A 20,462-nucleotide genomic window follows, 5' to 3' on the forward strand; every position below is an offset into this window, starting at 1 on the left:
CTCTGTTTAATACATACCATGCCTACAACATCAAATGGCCTACAGATTTCAGACTTATATAGAAGCTTATTTCATTTTCATTTTCATTTTTCATTTATTATACAGGACAGGATTTAAAAGTAACATTAAGTTGCATTTTAATCGGCCCTGACTCCGTTTAAAAACTGGTTTCCAGCAGGCTCCTGTTCCTGTTTATCAACAGGTCCTTCACAAAATTAGCAAAGAATGTGGGGCTGTGATTTTTCTGATTTCTGATCTCCCTGCTAAAAACTGTAATCTGTTGACGTCTGTCCTTTGTGATGCCTTCCCGCCGTTTGAAATGTGTGTCTTTGCTCTTCCTTTCTTGGTGGTCTGTTCCTCTCCCTCAGCTGTTAGGAGACTCCAGGAATAAGGTAGTTATCTCCTTTACGTACTGTGCCATCCTCACACATACTAATCAGCCCAAAACTACAACAGCAGTCAACCATCACAAAATGCCCCATTTTACACAAGAGTCATAGTCACAGTTGACTCTTCAATAATCAACCACTTAATGAATAAATACATAAATGCCCTTTTCCCTAAATGTATACCCCTGCCCCCTCACTTGGTAATTAACCCCCCCCCCCCTTCCTCATTTGGTAATTACCCCCATCTCCCCTCCCCTCAGCGTCTATTCATTGTCACTCGTGTCTTGCAGTCATGGCTACTGGTGTTAAGTTGCTGCCTTCCTCCTTATTGGAACATTCTCCCATTGGAAGCTGCTTTATTTGCTTACGTCAACCGTCTAGTGTGCTGTGAATTCTCTATATATACATATATACACGCTCACCCCCATCTTACTCACCCACCCATCCCTACGTCATATGCAGCAGTGCTGAAGCCAGACGGGAATAAGAAAAGCAGTGAAAGGTCATATCCGTTCCACATGGCCGAGTGGGTGTCCATCTCCTGGTCAAACACTACTGTCAATGCATAGGGTGATTTAATCAAGTGAAGCAGTAATGTGCATCTCTGAAGTTTGTCGTTTTCTCTGAGCTAATGAGGACATAATACAGCCTTGGATTAGTTTTTCCGAGCCAAGTTGATGAAAGGCATTTGGAAACTTAATTCCCTGAAGTTTTTCCCTCTGTGTTTTACATACATTTTTGATATTCTTTAGCAGTATCAGGTGATATCTTTTGGGTCATTCTATGCATACAATATACACACCATAGTATTAAATCATCCTGTTACCCCATTAAAAGTTCGTATACGTATGTGGACACACACATACACACAGCCTATGTATATATCATCATTAAAACTAAGAAACAAAATGCATGGCTTTTGATATCTTTTGGGTCCTTCTATGCATACAATATACACACCATACTATTAAATCTTCCTGTTACCCCATTAAGAGTTAGTATACGTATGTGGACACACACACATACACACAGCCTATGTATATATATTAAAACTAAGAAGCAAAATGCATGGCAGATTTAACCTGGCCAACAGACATGATGTCCCCCCCCCCAACCCTCTGCCTACACACACACACACACACACACACACACACAGCCTCACCCACTGCCGGTTCTTAAACTAAATTCCTCCAGTTTCTTATCCTCTCTCCTTTATCTTCTTGTCACCCTCCTCTTCCTACTCCTCCTCCTCTTCCTCAGCGAAAGCCATTGAGGCGACGCTACGAGTCCCCGGGGATATACTCGGACGATGACGCCAACAGCGAAGGTCGAAGAACTTTTCTCGAACGTCAGACGCTCGTCGGCGAACGGGCGGCCTGCCACACTACCTGCGCCAGACGGAGGACGTGGCCGAGGTGTTGAACCACTGCGCCAGCTCCAACTGGTCCGAGAGGAAGGAGGGCTTGCTGGGCCTGCAGAACCTCCTCAAGAGCCAGCGCATCCTCAGGTGACCAGACCTTTTGATTCTGTCAGAGTTCTGCCGCAGCACTGGCTCGGAATCCTGAGATGACGAAGAAGATGAGAAGAGTTACAGAGATAGAACAGGGGAAGGTTCTGCATTTAGTTCGCAAGGTTCTGCACGTGGTTCTCAAGGTAGAAAGTACTCCAGTGACTCCACAATCTAAGTTGATTAGTATATCAATTAGTTGGACACTAATAAAGTGCATCGCTCTAACAAAATATAGAAAGAATATCAGTGTTTAAAGCTCTTTCCATTGCTTTACTGAAAGAATATCCGAGTTTAGAGCTCTTCCCATTGCTTTGCTGCTTCATTGAGTTATGAGAACCCCTAGAGTCACAGTTGTTTGTGAAAAGGAACATTAGTTTCAGGAGAATATTGGTCAGGAGGAAAGTGTTGATTACTATTGATTTGTATTGATATCTGATGTTGTGTGTGTGTGTGTGTGTGTGTGTGTGTGTGTGTGTGTGTGTGTGTGTGTGTGTGTGTGTGTGTGTGTGTGTGTGTGTGTGTGTGTGTGTGTGTGCGCGCGCATGTGTGTGTGTGTGTTTGCAGTCGGGTTGAGCTGAAGAGACTGTGTGAGATCTTCACCAGAATGTTTGCTGACCCACACAGCAAGGTAAGCACTTGCAGTTGTACAGCATCAGTGACCAGCATGCCCATGTGTGAGATATTGAACTAGGGCTGAACAGGACAATTTGTCTCTGGTGCTAACTCTGTTTACAGGAGTATCAGCTAAACAGTAGATTATGTTTCACTGCGTTGTTATAAGACGTGCATGTGTCATTGTAATACTTATATTTAGTGTTTGGCCATAATTTAGGTTATTTCTGACCAGTTCATTTAAATGTGTAGATATTTATTTTCATTCAGAAGTTTTTCAGTGGCAAATGAAAATTTATATGGAACCGGAACTAACAGTGCCTGTTGATATAAACTGTTTTTGAGGCCTGATGTCAGCTAACTAAAGGTGTGTTTGTGTTTCTGTTTGTCTGCATGACCTGCCTTGGTGTGGATATTAACAACAGCGAGTAAGTGAATCTTGACCGATGTATCAACTATATAATCTTGATCACATGTTATTTACGTAGCTCATTAAAAGACTTAAGAGAGCTGCTGAATCAATTGGATGAATCAGAGAAGCAGATAAGCAACATAAACCACTGTGTTGGAAACGACACAAATTGTGTTGTTGTCCCTCTGGACACAGAGATGTGTTAAACAACCAACACAAGTTGTGTTTTCAATGCAAGTTGTGTTATTTTCAATATCTCATCCCATCTCAGCTGTGTCTCTGCCTTACCTGTGTGTGTGTGTGTGTGTGTGTGTGTGTGGCTGCAGGTGTTTAGCATGTTCCTGGAGACACTGGTGGACTTCATCATGGTGCACAGAGAGGACCTGCAGGACTGGCTCTTCGTCCTGCTCACCCAGCTGCTGAAGAAGATGGGTGCAGATCTGCTGGGCTCCGTCCAGGCCAAGGTCCAGAAGGCCCTGGACGTCACCAGGTCTGCGCACACACACACACACACAGACATATATATATATATATATATATATATATATATATATATATATATATATATATATATATATAAAGGAAATCAGAGTATTTGTAGCTTTCATGTTGCCCAGGGTATCATACAAGCTAGGCCCGCCACTGGGCCCTTGATATCATCTGGGCAGTGTGGATATAGTTTCAGCTGTTGGCCAATTCACCAGGGCAGTGTGGATGGAGTGTTGCCTGGTAGCCAGGGCAGTGTGGATGGAGTGTGAGCTGGTAGCCAGAGCAGTGTGGATGGAGTGTGAGCTGGTAGCCAGAGCAGTGTGGATGGAGTGTTGCCTGGTAGCCAGGGCAGTGTGGATGGAGTGTGAGCTGGTAGCCAGAGCAGTGTGGATGGAGTGTTGCCTGGTAGCCAGGGCAGTGTGGATGGAGTGTGAGCTGGTAGCCAGGGCAGTTTGGATGGAGTGTGAGCTGGTAGCCAGGGCAGTGTGGATGGAGTGTGAGCTGGTAGCCAGGGCAGTGTGGATGGAGTGTGAGCTGGTAGCCAGGGCAGTTTGGATGGAGTGGCCTGGTAGCCAGGGCAGTGTGAGCAAAAGAAAATAGAGAAATTAATCCTGCACGGTACTGCCCCCACTGTGTTGAGCATTGAGCCTTTATCTTCCAACATCATCAACTATAATATAGTTATCCAGCCTCATCATTAATATATTTGTAAAGTAAAGTGGCTTGTTGAGAGGAGGGTTGTTTTTTGTCCTCTGATTTGGGGCTGGTCTGTAAAGTGTTTGACGTATTTTCTCTGTTCTTTTATGTTAGGGAGTCATTTCCATTCGATCAACAGTTCAACATCCTCATGCGATTCATTGTGGACCAGACGCAAACGCCTAACCTCAAGGTATGCATATGAATTTATCTCTGATGCCCATTCTTTCTCACATTCCCTCTCGGTGTCATTTGTTGATGAACTAGGTGGCTGTCGTGTGAAACCCTCTGTGTGTTTGTTTTGATTCTCAGGTCAAAGTAGCCATTCTGAGGTACATCGAGGCGCTGGCTCGTCAGATGGACCCCCCAGACTTTGTGAACTCCAGTGAGACGAGGCTGGCGGTGTCCCGCATCATCACCTGGACCACAGAACCCAAGAGCTCAGACGTCAGGAAGGTGAGTGGCCTCAGCACAACACTCTGTAGGTGGTGTAAATAGCAGGACATTGGGCTCTTCAATCACCTATTAGCAATTATGTGCGCTGCTGTGCTTGTGTATGTCATGCATATGCGCACATATTCCATTTGAACTGTTTTGATGCTGTTGCAATTGTTTATTTGAATTATTTTAATAAAATAAACTATGATGGAGGTGTGAAAATCCAAAGTATTTTCAAGAATGTTCTCTAAGATGACCACTGGGAGCCAAAGCCGTCACCCAAAGCTTGAACCCAATCCCACTTCCTGGAGGGACGCAGGCAGTTCTCCAACCCCACGCTCCACTTTGTTGTCCCCACGCACTTTTGTTTTGTTTTTGCTTTTGTTTTGTTTTGTTTTGTTTCTCTGTGACATAACTCTCCCTTGTTACCCCGCATCACCATGACCATGGCAACCCCAGACTCTCCATAACTGGGCCGGTGAGGAGCTCTCGGGGCGGCCCAGCACCTCGTCCCTGATGCCGGGAGAGATTAACATGGAGGAAAGGTGTAAGCAGGTAGTGCCCCATCAACTCCCCCACCCGCCCGCCCAACCAACCAACCAACTACTCCACTCTTCCCCCGCTGAGATGACCAACAGAGCCAGTACCATTTTCTGCACGCTCCAAAAATGCCTAACCAACCTCCCACTTTAGCGTGTGACCGTGTCTCCTCCTCCTCCTCCTCCTCCTCCTCCTCGAGTGTGTGGCCAGCCTCTCTCTCTCTCTCTCTCTCTCTCTCTCTCTCTCTCTCTCTCTCTCTTGCTCTCCTTCTCTTACCCTCGCTCTCTAACCTCCCTCTGCGCCTTGCTAAACCAGTGATGCGGAAACAACTGCAAGCCAAACAAACCAACAACAACACAAAAAGCAAAGCAAAGCAACAAAAAAACATCTAAAAGCTGTTACCTGGAGAAGGAACGGGGAGGGAAGAAGGGGATGTTTCCTTGTCTTACTCGTGTGTGTGTGTGTTGTTTTTAGTGTGGTCCCCCTGTGCCACCTTTGTGTGGAGTTTGTCTCTTCTCTCCGGCACTGGCACCCTCTGTTGTTGTGTACTGACTATAAAGCATTGAATGCTGTGTCTTATTTTTCTGCTTAACATGTTTGAACAGTTTTCGGTAACAGCTACACAAACAACATGCATGCGGATGTGTGAAAAGCAAACTCATCTTTTTCTGTTTAAAGTAGCAAACTTGCAGACAGCTGAGATCTGTGTGAACAAAACACAATGCTTTGCATTCTGCAATGTATGTTTATAGTGATCTTCTTTTCATTTTTAATTAGATCAAATTTCCTAGCTTTTACTTGTCACACAGACAGCAGCAGTCTCTGAACCTGCACTGTTTGTTTTCCTCGGATCATCGACCCAAAGGAGATTTGAGAGACTCACTTTCTTTTTGTAACAGCACAGCAACAAATAACTTGCCAAACAAAAACAGCATGTGTTATTGACCTTTTCTCTGTCCTGCTCTGCGCGTGTACTTAGTCTTCAGCTCCTCTGCATGTTCAGCGTCTCAGTGTTGGCCTCTCTCTCCTGACACCTCTCTCTCTCTCTTTGTCTCTCTCTCTCTCTCTCCTTCGCTCTGTTTGTCTCGGCGTGCCGAAGGCGGCTCAGGTGGTCCTGATCGCCCTGTTTGAGCTCAACACGCCGGAGTTCACCATGCTGCTGGGCGCGCTGCCCAAGACCTTCCAGGACGGCGCCACCAAGCTGCTGCACAACCACCTCAAGAACTCCAGCAACACTGGCGTGGTGAGGCCTGCGCATCTGCAGATCTATGATTTGAACGTCTTGAACTGATTTTTGGTAGTGTTTAGACAACAATGCCAAAAGGAGAATCTGTTATATTTGCTGTATCTCACCACCCAAAGTTTCTGTTAAATGTGAATTTGAGTGAATTTGACATGCTGAAGTGATCAGATAGTCTGTCATGCTGAAGTTATCAGATAGTCTGTCATTCCACACTAGTTACCTCTGTCCCTCTCCTGGTTTCCCACAGAGTTCTCCGAGTAATACCATTGGACGCACTCCTCCCAGGCTTCCGTCCAGCCGGACGAGTCCGCTCACATCACCGACAAACTGCTCCCATGGCGGCCTTTCACCCAGGTGAGTGACCCCCCACACACACACACATTTTCAGCAGCCTCACTCATCACCCACCACCTTATCCAGCACATTGGCTTGCCCAAATGCTTTTAACCTTTTCTTTCTCTCTCTCTGTCTCGCTCTCTCTCTGTCTCTCTCTATCTCTGTCTCTCTCTCTCTCTCTCTCTCTCTCTCTCTCTCTCTCTCTCTCTCTCTCTCCTGTTCTCATTCTAACTCCTGGCTCACTAATGAAATAATGCCTTGTAATCCGTTTGAGACTTCCACCTGAAACCCAAAGGAAATACTACCTAAAGCTGGGAACAAACCTCCCAATTTTTTCAGTTGCACCTGAAAACCGAACCTACAGATGGAGTCTTGTACGATATGTACCATAGAACGGAATGGTCAGGAAAATATAAAATATGTTTGAATCTGGATTGCGTCAACAATGGGAAGCAAACGATTCAATCTGGACACATAATGATTCCAGCCGCAACTGAATGCTGCGACTACCATTGACTCCCTCAGTCTTCCTATAATTGTCACAGACAATTCATCCTTTCGAAATTGGGCTTCAAAATGTCCTGTTCCCAGCAAGAAAAAAAAGTTTCCCAGATTGTATGTCTTTGGAATTCTGAGTGATTACTGATGGCTAACACATGGGTTAGTTACCACAGAAACAGAATTGGGATGCATGGACAATCAGCTCCAGGGGCTTTGTTTACGTGGGTTTCCGGTCCGGTCTTTTCTTAATTACTCATACTGCTAACCTCCAACACTCACACTGTAGTCTGTCTCTTTTCTTCTCCTCTCTTCTCCTCTCCCATCTTTTGTAACCCTTTTCCCCCAACCTTTCTCTTCTCATCTCTCCCCTCCCTCTCCCTTCCTTTCTTCCCCGTTCTCTCCTGCTGCACGTTGGCCACCCCTCCGCTCTTGCTCCGGGTGTGGTCAGTCGTCTCTGGGGCTGGGGTGTGGACGGGCTCTCTAAGCACCCCTCCCCTCCCCATCCTCCTCCTCCTCACTCCCTCCCCACCAACCCCTCCTCCCTCAGGGCCCTGCGCTGCGCGTACTCTCCCAGGTAACGAACGCACCCGATACCCGCCGCCCACTCGCCCCACCATGGTCGGGGACTGAGGGTATGGGGGTTAAAGGTCACCACAGGGGTTAAAGGGCACAGGGGGCAGGCATGGGCAGAGAGCCTCACCCCTTGGTTACATTAGCTACAAGAGACAGAGGCATCTCTAGCAACTTCCTGCTGAGTGGGCGTTACAAGCTCGTAAACAAGGCTGTGTTTCACAGCTGGTGGCTTGCTAACATGCTAACGCATAGACTTGATTATTGCTTATTTCTCCCTAACATTTTTACGTAATAATAGGACAGTAATCCTGAAACTATTTGTTTTATAAAGAAATACTGCCATCCATGAGTTAGCTCCGCCATCTTGGATTCTTTTTTCAAGTTAAGTTTCAAGCAACGTACGTCCCGCTGACTTCACTTGGATTTGCATTACATTGCTCAGCATTTGCATGAAATAGACTTCTCGTCTATTTTAGCTCCGCCCTAGCTGGCCTCCTGTCACTGTAAAAAGTCAACTCTGATTGAAAAGAAAAGCCTTAGCCTCCATCTCATGTAGCTTATGACTGGGTCATACACTACATATAAAATATATATTTTTAAAAAAAGCCTGTCACAGTGTAAACAGCTAAAGAAAGCGTTGCTTATTGGGTGCCAGTAGTTGTTTGATCCACTCTTTTGCGGCTCTCACCCTGACAGAGGGACTAATTCCAGGGTGATACTCTGATATCCTGCATGGTTGATTTTTAAACTCTGTCTTGGTTGGCTAAATTTGCCTCTCCAGCTTGAGAAAACTGTTCCAGGGTTCCATGACTTTCTGCTACTGGAAATCAAAATATCTGATTTGGAGTGTATTGTTGTAAAAAGTTCCAAGAATGCTGCTTTTATTGTTTGGACTGCGCTCTCTCCTGTCTTTTCTGACTCCTTTTGGAAGCCATCGCATGGTCATCCATTTCCAACAGACTCCATCCAGTGCCTTTTTGCATAAGCATCAGGAATGCTTTCCATGCTGAATGAATTCATGTCGGCCATGATTGCCTGTGGGTTTATTGTCCTTTTGACCCTCTGTTCAGTTTGGGATTGAATTTGGGTGTCATGTGTGAAGTGCTGACTCTGCAGATTACATCATATGGGGTTTGACCTTTGACCCTTTGGCTTTTCATCTTTTCTCAACAAACTAGCTATTGCAATTGGATTTTGCTGTGGCCACTGCTTGGCTATTAGACCACTACATTAGAGCAAAATAAAACAGGAAGTAGAATCTGGTATGTTTTAACATGACGTTTTACATTTTGGTTTGAGTACAGATGTGCTGTAGCCACACAATCGCTTTTAAACATCTGCCCCTCTTCCACCTCTGACTGTCTCATGCTTTTGGTTCTCCTGGCTGCCCCTGCCCCCGCCCCTCTTACCCCCCACTGTGCTGTGTTGTGTGATTGACAGCCTGCTGGAGTACGACACGGAGAACATGAACTCGGAGGAGATCTACAGCTCGCTGCGTGGCGTCACCGAGGCCATCCAGAGCTTCAGCTACCGCAGCCAGGAGGACCTCAACGAGCCTGTGCGCCGCGACGGCAAGAAAGATGAGGCGGTGAGTCCAGTCTGCCCTGTCCCGAGAGCCAATTGGAGTCTTAAGGGTCAAACATTATTCTCATTGCTGGTGTAACGGTGGCCAGCTGGTCCGTAGCTGTTATGTACTGTTATAAACCTCCCTCCCAAAGCCTAAAGAGTTAGTGAGTGTGTGTGTATGTCTGTGTGTGTGAAAAGAAAAATATAAAAATATAGACTTTGCCCATTTTTCAAATGAGTTTGAGTGAAAGGATGTCTGTGGCCCATAGAGCGTGTTTGAGGTTATCTGGACTCTTAACTGGAAAAGTACCTGCAACTCTCTGTCCCAGTAATTGACATCTTGCGCTCTGTCCACTCAATAAGGCCCCTCACTGGGGAAATCACAGGGAATTCCATTTCAGGGATTTCCCCCCTCATCACCATTTGCTCTCGAGCCCTCTCTGACCCATATCAATGTGAAAGACACTGGACATTTCTATTCTATTCTAAGTAATGAAGATTTTTTTTTTTTTAAAGATCTTTCTCAATAAAATGGTCTGATTGGTGAATGGTCGTTACCAACAGCTGTTATATGATAACTGTCCCCTGTATTTATTCTCTGTTTCTGTCCTTCTGTCCAATTCCTTCTTCTCTATCTTTGTCACTTTTCCGTTCCTTCTTCCTCTCCGTGACCCCTCTCAGGTGGGTCGTGAGGGTGCGTCTCCAGGCGGTGATGCACGTCTGGGCCTGGACATGGTTGATGGGGGTGGCGGCCGCACGGCACTGGACAACAAGACATCCCTCCTGAACACGCCCTCTCCCCGCTCCTTCGGCGTCCCCCGCGCTCGCGAACACGCCCCGTACGGCTACGCAGACACCATCAGCGCCTACGACAAGAGCGCGCTCAAAGAGGCCGTGTTTGACGATGACGTGGAGCAGTTCCGAGACAGTGAGTGTGCTTGGGCACAGTGGCCTCGCCTTCTATGTGTCACATGACCTTCTCCTCACCCTTTACTGTCTGTTCCATTGTTATGTCATAAAGTGTGTCTGTTCCACTGTTATGTCATTGAGTGATGTCAAGTTTTGTCATTGAGTGATGTCAGATTTATTTTTAAAGCGCATTTAACATGCACATAGTGCAATCCAAAGCGCTCCACAAACAAGACACATAACAACAAGACAAAAGATGCCGGATGGAGCGTGAAGTCGCCAAGCGTACCATGACATCAAGACATGACAAATACATTTAAAAAATAACAAATACAAAAAATGCCGGACGGAGCGGCCAGCGTACCCGTGACACCAAGACATACAAGACAGACAACAAAACAAATAAACAAATAAAAAAAGAAAATATGTGTTAAAATTAGTCCAATTTCTAAACCAGCTGAAAATGTCCAAGGGCAATGATGATCCGTGAAAACTGCGCACAGAGCTGTGTCTTCACAACCGATGCAATGCCAAAGTTCTTTAGCAACTGACCAACCCGGTGAATTCACTGGCAGTCTGGAGATAACGTTAACAGTAGAAGCTAGGCCTGCTAGACTGCAGTCTGGAGATGACTGGAAGCACAGTCCAAAGTACTGAGCGATCGTGTAGATCCGCAATTCGGTGGACTTAACAGCGACCGTTTGTTGCTCCGTGAGATTGCAGCTCTTCACCGTTAACGTTAGTCTGCAGTTGGGAAGGCAGCTCGCCGGTCAGCAACAGCTCGGCGGCCACGGTAGATCTTTTGCAGAGTAGCTAGCCTAGGTCCAGCTGTCCCGAGAGATCCCCTCGACCAGACAGTGAAGTGCACTGTTCACGGATGGATGGAAGGATGTCAGAGGCCCAGTTAGTCTGCAGTTGGCATGGCAGCTCGCAGGTCAGCAACAGCTCGGCGGCCACGGCAGATCTTTCGCAGAGTAGCCTAGGTCCAGCTGTCCCGAGAAATCCCCTCGACCAGATAGTGAAGTGATGCACCGCTCACGGATAGATCGAAGGATGTCCGATGCCCAGCTAGGGCAAAAGCTAGCCATAGCAAGCTCCCAATGGACAAATGTCAACGACATCAGCTGTCTTAGAAGCAGTAAAAAGGACTAAGAATAACACGAAAACTATCAAAAATAGCGTAAATAAATAGGGAAAACATTTAACTAGACAAACCAATACAAAAAAATAAACATGACATTACATAAAATTACGAACATTACATAAAAACAAACAAAAACATGAAGCCAGACGGAGTGGCGTGTCTCGCCAGCGTCCCCGTGTCCGATGTGTCCTGGTGGAATGATTCTCGGCATGCTGGAATATGTAAAAGTGACCTATCTGTCGTTATCCAGTTGCTGCAGATTAGCTCCTTTGGTGTTCTCCCATGGAGTCAGTGTTCTGGATTTGACCAATAAACTGAAACCATAGTATTAATGCTCATTGTATATAGAAAACTCAAATATTAGTCAATAATATCCTAAATTTAGTTTGTTTCTTTCTCAAAGCGAGGGCCATATTGAAAATCAATGAGCATGCCGTACAAACTTTCAATAGTTTGGTCTACTGAGAACATGTTTGTCTTCTGTCCTACAAAGTTTGGGCTAGCTACGAATAAAAATGAATGAAAAAAAAAATACATTAATGCCCCAAACATTGGTTCCTAGATAATGTGTTTTTTTCAGGCTGTAAAACTACATAAATATCAGGGGCCGAAGAAAATATGAAGACATATTCTACAGGTTTTGGTTTAACACTGATATACAAAACAGACACAAAATTCATGATGTACTGTAGACGCAGTTCTAAATCTGAGACAGTGAAGCAACAACCTTATCTGATCTGACACAGAACAACCCACATGTGTTAACCCAATAGGATGGGCTGTTTCTACTAGAAACTTTGGGCCGATCTCTCACCCACTCCCAACCTCATCCCAACCAGTGAGTTGATCAGACTAACCAAACAAGATAGCCACGCCAGCGTTGATTGGTCAAACCCAAAACACTACCTCAGCTGATCTTTATTGATAGGTAAAGCCGTAGACGACACCTCTCTTGATTTGCACTGATTGGGAAGGTCACATGTTTTGTTGTTTATCGTGACCAGCTCCTTGTCCTGCTTGTTTGTTAGTAAACTCACACATGAATGCAGCAACGCCCAAAGGGGATCTAATTTTAGCATGACGGGCTGCTGTAGACGCTTGCTAGGTGGAGGAGCAGCAGCCGTGTTTTTAGATTAGATAGGTGTGTAGGACTTTCACTACAGCTGTTGCATTGACCACCTTGAAAATAAGCAGGTTTTATTTGTGAGGTTCTTCAGAAAACCACTTAAAGTGTGGACCATTTATTCTATGGCAGTTCCATAGAATATTGAAGAGGAATTCACAGCTAGCTATCTCTGTTGACCTCAACAAAGAACTTCTCCAAGGGGGGTGGGGTATCAAGTACAATTTTTTATTTGTCTGAGGGGCATTCCTTACCAAAGCGGATAGACAAGAATGTGACCTGAGTGTAGTGTGTGTTTGTGTGTTGTTGTCATGACGCCAACGTCCTGTGACCTCCTCCACCCCCCTCTCCCACCCCTACCCCCACAGGCCGTCGGCAAGACTGCGGTGAGAACAAGATGGTGCTGCCCAAGGGCTTAGCTCCTGGTAAACACAACATCCAACGAGCCTAATTCCTTCCTTCCTTCCTCCTTCCCTTTCTTTCGGAAGCTTCTCATGTAGCCTTTAATAACGAGCTGCCTGCTTTCCCTTGTGTGTCTCCAAACCCCAACCCTTATCTAAACGTCTCGCGTTCAACTCCGTCTCAAACGGTCATTGATAACGATTTAATTCTCATTGATAACGATTTTAATTGATTCCGATGCTTTTTGGCTGGAGTTTGACATGACAAGAGATTACTGACGGGCCGCTTTCCTTATGTTTTGTGGGCTAACTTTTATTGTGTGTGTGTTGTGGTTATGATTATGTACAGTTACAGTATTATTTCACCAAGTTTCCTTTTTGCACGAATACACTGCATGGTCAGGGCAACAGTATACATGATAGATATGATTGTTGCATGTGAAGACGATCTTACAATAACTAATAAACATTTACGATCTTACTAAAACACAGTAGAATGGGAACTCCACATTCTACACTTCAAGTGCATTCAAGGCTTCAAAAGGCATTTTGAAGAATACAGCTTAATGTCGACGTACACTAAAAGATATTTCATATGAAGGTGTTTGGTTTGTAGTTGATTGTTTCTCTTTCTTTGCTTCATCCCTCCGTTTCTCTCTTTCTCTCTTCCATCACTTTTTCCTGTTTTCTCTCTCTCACACACACACACTCACACACACACTCTCTCTCACACACACACACTCACACACACTCTCTCACACACACACACTCACACACATTCTTTCTCTCACACACACACACACACACACACACTCACTCTCTCACACTCACACACACACACACTCTCTGTTTCTCTCTCTCTTTCTCTTTCCCTCTCTCTCTTTCAGTGGACCACTCGGAGTTGGTGGCGGAGCTTCTGAAGGAGCTGTCCAATCACAACGAGCGTGTGGATGAGCGCCGCGGGGCATTGGTGGAGCTGCTAAAGATGACCCGGGAGGACAGCGTTGCCGTCTGGGACGAGCACTTCAAGACCATCCTGCTGCTACTGCTGGAGACACTGGGGGACCAGGATGTGAGCAACGCACACGCACACACGCACGCACGCTGACACAGAACAACCCACATGTGTTAACCCAATAGGATGGGCTGTTTCTACTAGAAACTTTGGGCCGATCTCTCACCCACTCCCAACCTCATCCCAGCCAGTGAGTTGATCGGACTAACCAAACAAGATAGCCACGCCAGTGTTGATTGGTCAAACCCAAAACACTACCTCAGCTGATCTTTATTGATCGGTAAAGCCGTAGACGACACCTCTCTTGATTTGCACTGATTGGGAAGATCACATTTTTTGTTGTTTATTGTGACCAGCTCCTTGTCCTGCTTGTTTGTTAGCAAAAACACACAAGAATGCAGCATTGCAAAATAGCAGCATTGACCACCTTGAAAATAAGCAGGTTTTATTTGTGAGGTTCTTCAGAAAAACACTTAAAGTGTGGACCATTTATTCTATGGCAGTTCCATAGAATATTGCAGAGGAATTCACAGCTAGCTATCTATGTTGACCTCTATAAAGAACTTCTCCAAGGGGGGTGGGGTATCAAGCACTTATCACCTGACTAGAACTGACACCTGACCTGACTGTATAAAAACAGCACTCACTGATGCACTATCTTGCTCTTATTGTACTTTACCTTTTAAATTGTTTTAAATTGTTCCAGAATTGTTGGGAGAATTGTTGTTTAAAAAAAATGTTTTTAAAAAGCTTTAAACTGTTTACCACGTTGTAAGTCGCTTTGGTTAAAAATGCGTCAGCCAAATGTAATGTAATGTAATTTAACATACAACCAATCATGCGTGCACGCACACATATACACTCACGCACACACACACACACACACACACACACACACATCTGCTCATACACGCACATTCTCTCACACACACGCACACACTCGTCTAGACCTATCAATCCGACAGATAAGAGATTGTGCTGAGAAGTTCTCCAAATCCCAAACCCACCTCACAGACTGTAAATATTGTATTACCTTGAGCAGCTGGCGCTCGATGCTGTGCAGCAGGCTGATAGGTTCTCCACCACTTTCCTAACACAGCACACTATCAGGGCTCTGGCTCTGCGGGTTCTAAAGGAGATCCTGAGGAACCAGCCAGCCCGCTTCAAGAACTATGCAGAACTTACCATCATGAAGACCCTCGAGGCCCACAAAGACTCTCACAAGGAGGTGAGACACACACACACATACACACACACACACACACACACACACAAACACACACTCTCACACTCTCTCTCTCTCTCACACGCGGCACACACACACACACACACACACACATTCACTCACTCTCACACACTTATCCATCGGTCACTGATATGCTAATATATACGTCTTTGTACACAATCACAAAAACCCAAACCCCCATCAGAACACAGACGCACAGGTCACATGGCAGTATGAGCCTAAAGCCCCATCATAACACTACCAGACGCACAGGTCATATGGCAGTATGAGCCTAAAGCCCCATCACAACACAGACGCACAGGTCACATGGCTGTAAAGCCCTCGGGTGATGACTGTGGTGATCATTATCAGCCGATGTGTCCCTGATGGTCTCTGTCTCATCAGGAGTGCTAATGAGCCGTGGTGCAGAGTCGGAACCGAGAGAGGCGTTTCCCTTCTTAACCCCGGCCGTGAGTCACATGATTGTGCGCATATGTAAGGAGAGTCACATGACTGTGCACATATGTAAGGAGAGTCACATGACTGTGCGCATCTGTAAAGGGAGTTACCCCGACTGTGTCACTATAGTTTCTCTGGATAAGGGATTCCCTAGAGAACACATGTGGGAGGGTGGGGTGTGGACAGGAATTAAGATCAGCTAGTTTAGGAGAGGAGGGACTAGACTAGAGTAACTGGAGCCCTATGTCACTGAGGCCTGGGTAAGGACAGAATGGGGACTCAAGACTCACGCGGCTGGATGGCACGCCACAGACACCGTAGCTGCTCGGCTCTCTTGCTTTTGGCCTACTGGTTAGGGCTTCGGGCTTGGAACTGAAGGGTTGCCGGATTGATCCCTGACCAGTAGGAAAAATGTGGGCGGGGGAAGTGGTTGAGCACTGCTCTCCCATGCCCACATCCACGGGTGAAGTGCCCTTGAGCAAGGCAGCTAACTGCTCCAGGTTAGTTTGTTTTTCCTCTGAACACACTGACCCCTGACCTTTGACCTCTGACCTCTATATCTCCATCCCTCTGCAGGTGGTGCGGGCGGCAGAAGAGTCCGCCTCCACCCTGGCCAGCTCCATCCACCCAGAGCAGTGCATCAAGGTGCTGTGCCCCATCGTGCAGACGGCCGACTACCCCATCAACCTGGCCGCCATCAAGATGCAGACCAAAGTCATCGAGCGCATCGCCAAGGATTCGCTCATCACACTGCTGCCCGACATCATCCCAGGCCTGCTGCAGGTGTGTGTGTGTGTGTGTGTGTGTGTCTGTGTCTGTGTCTGTGTCAAGCAGGCTTGTGCAAAATTCCAGAATTGAATTGAAACTGGCTCTTAAATTCCAATTCAATTCTTGAATTTCACTTGCATTTCAATTGAGGTAGCAAACAGAAAGCAGAATTGCAATTCGAATTGTGCACAACCCTGGTGTCAAGTACTGTATGGGAGTCTTCAGATACTCTGTCACTTCTGATCATGTGTGTATATATGTGTACTGTATAATCAAGGCCGGTAAGTCTGTAGTACCCACCCATACACCCATAAGCTGAATGTACTGTAGCCATTATCCGGGAGCAGACACCTGGAGGTGAATCAACAAGCAGACCGAAAAAAAAAAAAAAAATGTTTTTTTTTTTATTATTATTTTTTAAATAAAAAAATAAAATAAAACCTAAAGAGCGGGTCAGAGGTGTGGTGTGTCCTGGGCCCCAGGCCAGCAGCGGGGAGGCGGGCTGGCTGGTCTGCCCAGGTGAGCTGGACTTCAGTCTTAGTCATATTAGGATAGTGGGAAAGGGACGTTCTGCCTTATTTGTACCAGGAAATGTTTGAGTTCTCTGACCCCTGCTCTCTCAACAGACACACGTACACACACACACACACAAACACAAACTATGCAGACACAGAGACATAAACAGTTAAAACAGTTAACAGAGCTGAGCTCCCTACCGGGGGAGTGGTCGAAGGGGTGTGTGTGTGTGTGTGTGTGCGTGCGTGTGTGTGTGTGTTGTGTCCATTTTTTCCATCTAATTTGCTTGTCTGTATAAGTTTGCTTGATGCGTATGTATGTATACATGTAAATTTGAATGTTTTCACAGATAGTTGTATGCAGCTGCGTGTGAGTGGATGTGTTTCTAAAAAGATGCATTTTCTATACATTTCATGAGCATTATTTTATGTGTCTTTTGTATGTTTCATGTATCATTTTCACTTGCACAGAGTTGTGCATGCGCTTGAGTGTGTGTGCATGTATGCAAGATGCGTCCCTATAATGCATCTCAATGTTTTGGAGGTGTTCCCCCTTTTTATGTATCCTTTGCGTGTGTGTGTGTGTGTATCTATGTCTGTGTGTCTGTGTCTGTGTGTGTGTGTGTGTGTGTGTGTGTGTGTGTGTGTGTCTCCAGGGCTACGACAACACGGAGAGTAGCGTCCGCAAAGCCAGTGTGTTCTGCTTGGTGGCCATCTACTCTGTCATCGGAGAAGATCTCAAGCCTCACCTGGCCCAGCTCACAGGGAGCAAGGTAGGCACACACACAGACACACACACACACACACGCACAGACACACAGATACACACACAGACACACACAGATACAGATACACATACACATACACGCACACTTGAAGACTCCTCAGCCTCTGTGACCTTTCCCCCACATCACAAATGATAGATAGATAGATAGATAGATAGATAGATAGATAGATAGATAGATATTTTATTGATCCCCAGGGGAAATTCAAGGTAGCATACAGACAATACACACACATTCACTAACAGCAGAAAAAGTAATTAAAAGTATATAATATAAAAAACACAACTAAGCAATAAGGACAGTAGAAGATAAAGAATATACTAAATACACTAAAATACAAATTATACTAACTAACACTTAACCTAAATCAATTCTAAAAACAGTATCCACATAGTGGGTGATTAATCAATCAAGAGGCGCTTGCAATGACTGAGGCAGGGACTGAGCCTGTGATTCTCTGTGCATAGTAAGGTAAGATAAGGTGCTCTGTGTGAATGAGTGTCATGGTGATCGTGCAAATGAGTATTCTTGCACTGTTGCACTGTTGGACTTAAAGTCTATATATAACTATATTAAGAAAAGGTGTAAGTGTGGCCACAGTTCGGCTGTGGCATGGAGGGAGGGGTTATGCATATGTGCTAATATAGCACGCAAACAGTGAGGCAGAAAGACAGTGGTAAAAAGTGGCGGTATCCAAACATGGAGGGGGTGAAGAGGCAGACAGACTATGCAGTGAAGTCTGTCTCTCCTCTTCCCTTAAGTGAAGCATTGAACAGTTCAATGGCCCTGGGGACAAATGACTTCCTCAGTCTGTCTGTTGTGCAAGGCAGTGAGCGAAGTCTCCAGCTGATCAGGCTCTTCTGCTTAACAATAGTGCTGTGGAGTGGGTGACACTCATTGTCTAAGATGTTGATCAGTTTGTTCAGGGTCCTTTTGTCAGATATTGAAGTGATGCGTCTCGTAATCGTGTGTTTGTTTCTGTGAATCGATCGATCGACGCCGCTGCTGCAGCTACGTGTGTGTGTGTGTGTGTGTGTTTTATGGGTGGCTCCTCCGCTGCGCTGGTCGTGACTGGTCTGCAGAGATGCTGGATCAGTGCCACCTTGGCTTCACCTGTCCCACTTCCACTGGACACTCTGGACGCTCACCGCTTGCATAAGGCACTAGAGGCCTGGATCTGAGCCAGTGTGTGTTTCTTGACCCCTTGTGCATATTGCCATCAATCTCACTCACTCACTCACAAACACCCCCCTCCCCTAGCTCTCTTTTACACACACACACACACATACACACACACACTCACCCTCTCTCTCTCTCTCTCCCTCTGTGCCTCTCTCTCTCTCTCTCTCTCTCTCTCTCTCTCTCTGTCTAGCCAGCTCTCTTTCACACAGACACACACACACACTGTTACTAATTTCTTTCTCTCTCTGCCTCTAGCCCCTCCCTTATCGTCTCAAACTCATCACACACACACAAACACACGCACACACACACACTCATACACTCACATACACACACACACACACACACACACACACACACACACACACACACACACACACTCATACATACATACACACACTCACACACACACAGAGAGCATCTACCTTGTGAATTTGTGAATTTGAGGGGGGGGTAGTTATGATAGTCAGTGTGCCAGCTGGCTTGAGCCTGCTGCTTGGAGACCTTGACTCTGTTGAGAAATCGCAGTCACAGAGCCGTAGAGCCACCCAGGCGTTGAGGGCGGAGCGAAGGAGGGAGAGAGTGGGGAGGAGCTGGGGGAGTGAGTGAGCAGCCAGCCAATCACAGCAGCACAAAGACACGTATGCTTACTAAGGCCTTTGTGAACCCAGTGGCTCATTGTAGAAGCACATGACCTGTTTTTGTTTGGAAACAACTGACGAGGATACACGTGATCTTTAATAAGCAGTATAAAAGACAGGAATAATATACGGCAAATAATGTACATTATACAGATATTTTCTTAATATTTAAAGTATGGTATAATATTTAATAAGTTGTTTTGGAATGTAGCCTACAGTGGACAGTGCTTCGATTTGGCCAGCTTCCCTCGCGGTCCGCGCGCGGGATCACGCGCCATCACGCAACTTTAATTTGTATTTTTCCAGTGACGACAAACAACCGGCAGATGTCTCAAGTGAGCAGGGTGTCTCGTAAAAAGAAATGGAGCCTGGAAAACCATACACAGACTTCACTACAGACTTTAGCAGACTGGTTTAGAAATAATTTAATAGCCAGAAATATGCCTGCCCTGCCCTAATAAAGAAATATTTGGTTAACAGCGAGTGAATCCCGTTTGCAGCCCGTGAGAAGAAACATGGGACAAATTAAACATTCTGGTTTTCTCCGAGTGCAACGATGATAGACAGACATCATTTGGACAAAATATAGAGCATATTAACCTCCGTTGCTCAGCCAAATGCGTCCTGTTATCACAGAGTTACAGGCGATAAACGATTTTTGATGGTCACAAGTTTACTTCATTAGGGACTGTTCGTTATTTATTTAAGGGACTACCGGAGGAGTTTTGGGAGCATTAGTCAAAAAAGACGTGACCCTCCCTCGACAGCAAGAACATTTTCTATGACCCTCCAAAGTGATTATGAAAAAACGCATGACCCTCCCCTTCAATTTATTGATGCCTTCTGTAGGCTACTGGGTCAATTTGGGAGCTTGCATGCTACCACTCCTTTCTTAAAATGCCTTGAAAAGGCTGTCGTTTAATTTAATTTAATAAATAATCACAGGGACCGAAACGTAGCTTACCTGTCAACTTTTTCCAGGTTATCACA

At 45.7% G+C, this 20,462-nt stretch overlaps 1 protein-coding gene across 1 annotated transcript in view; it reads left to right on the forward strand.

Moving 5' to 3' along the window:
* Positions 1–20,462, forward strand: part of clasp1a (cytoplasmic linker associated protein 1a) — a gene marked incomplete in the record, with an annotated part of 124,885 nt that overhangs the window by 95,331 nt on the left and 9,092 nt on the right. Inside the window, 18 exon segments of the mRNA XM_048239903.1 lie at positions 369–392; positions 1,650–1,739; positions 1,742–1,896; positions 2,464–2,527; positions 2,937–2,939; positions 3,250–3,413; positions 4,223–4,301; positions 4,421–4,564; positions 6,186–6,329; positions 6,577–6,683; positions 7,615–7,740; positions 9,180–9,327; positions 9,987–10,233; positions 12,850–12,906; positions 13,770–13,954; positions 14,997–15,125; positions 16,158–16,364; positions 17,521–17,637. Of these exon segments, the coding sequence (XP_048095860.1) occupies positions 369–392; positions 1,650–1,739; positions 1,742–1,896; positions 2,464–2,527; positions 2,937–2,939; positions 3,250–3,413; positions 4,223–4,301; positions 4,421–4,564; positions 6,186–6,329; positions 6,577–6,683; positions 7,615–7,740; positions 9,180–9,327; positions 9,987–10,233; positions 12,850–12,906; positions 13,770–13,954; positions 14,997–15,125; positions 16,158–16,364; positions 17,521–17,637 (2,190 nt within the window).

The sequence above is a fragment of the Alosa alosa genome, chromosome 3, assembly GCF_017589495.1.
Source record: "Alosa alosa isolate M-15738 ecotype Scorff River chromosome 3, AALO_Geno_1.1, whole genome shotgun sequence".
Lineage (NCBI taxonomy): Eukaryota > Metazoa > Chordata > Actinopteri > Clupeiformes > Clupeidae > Alosa > Alosa alosa.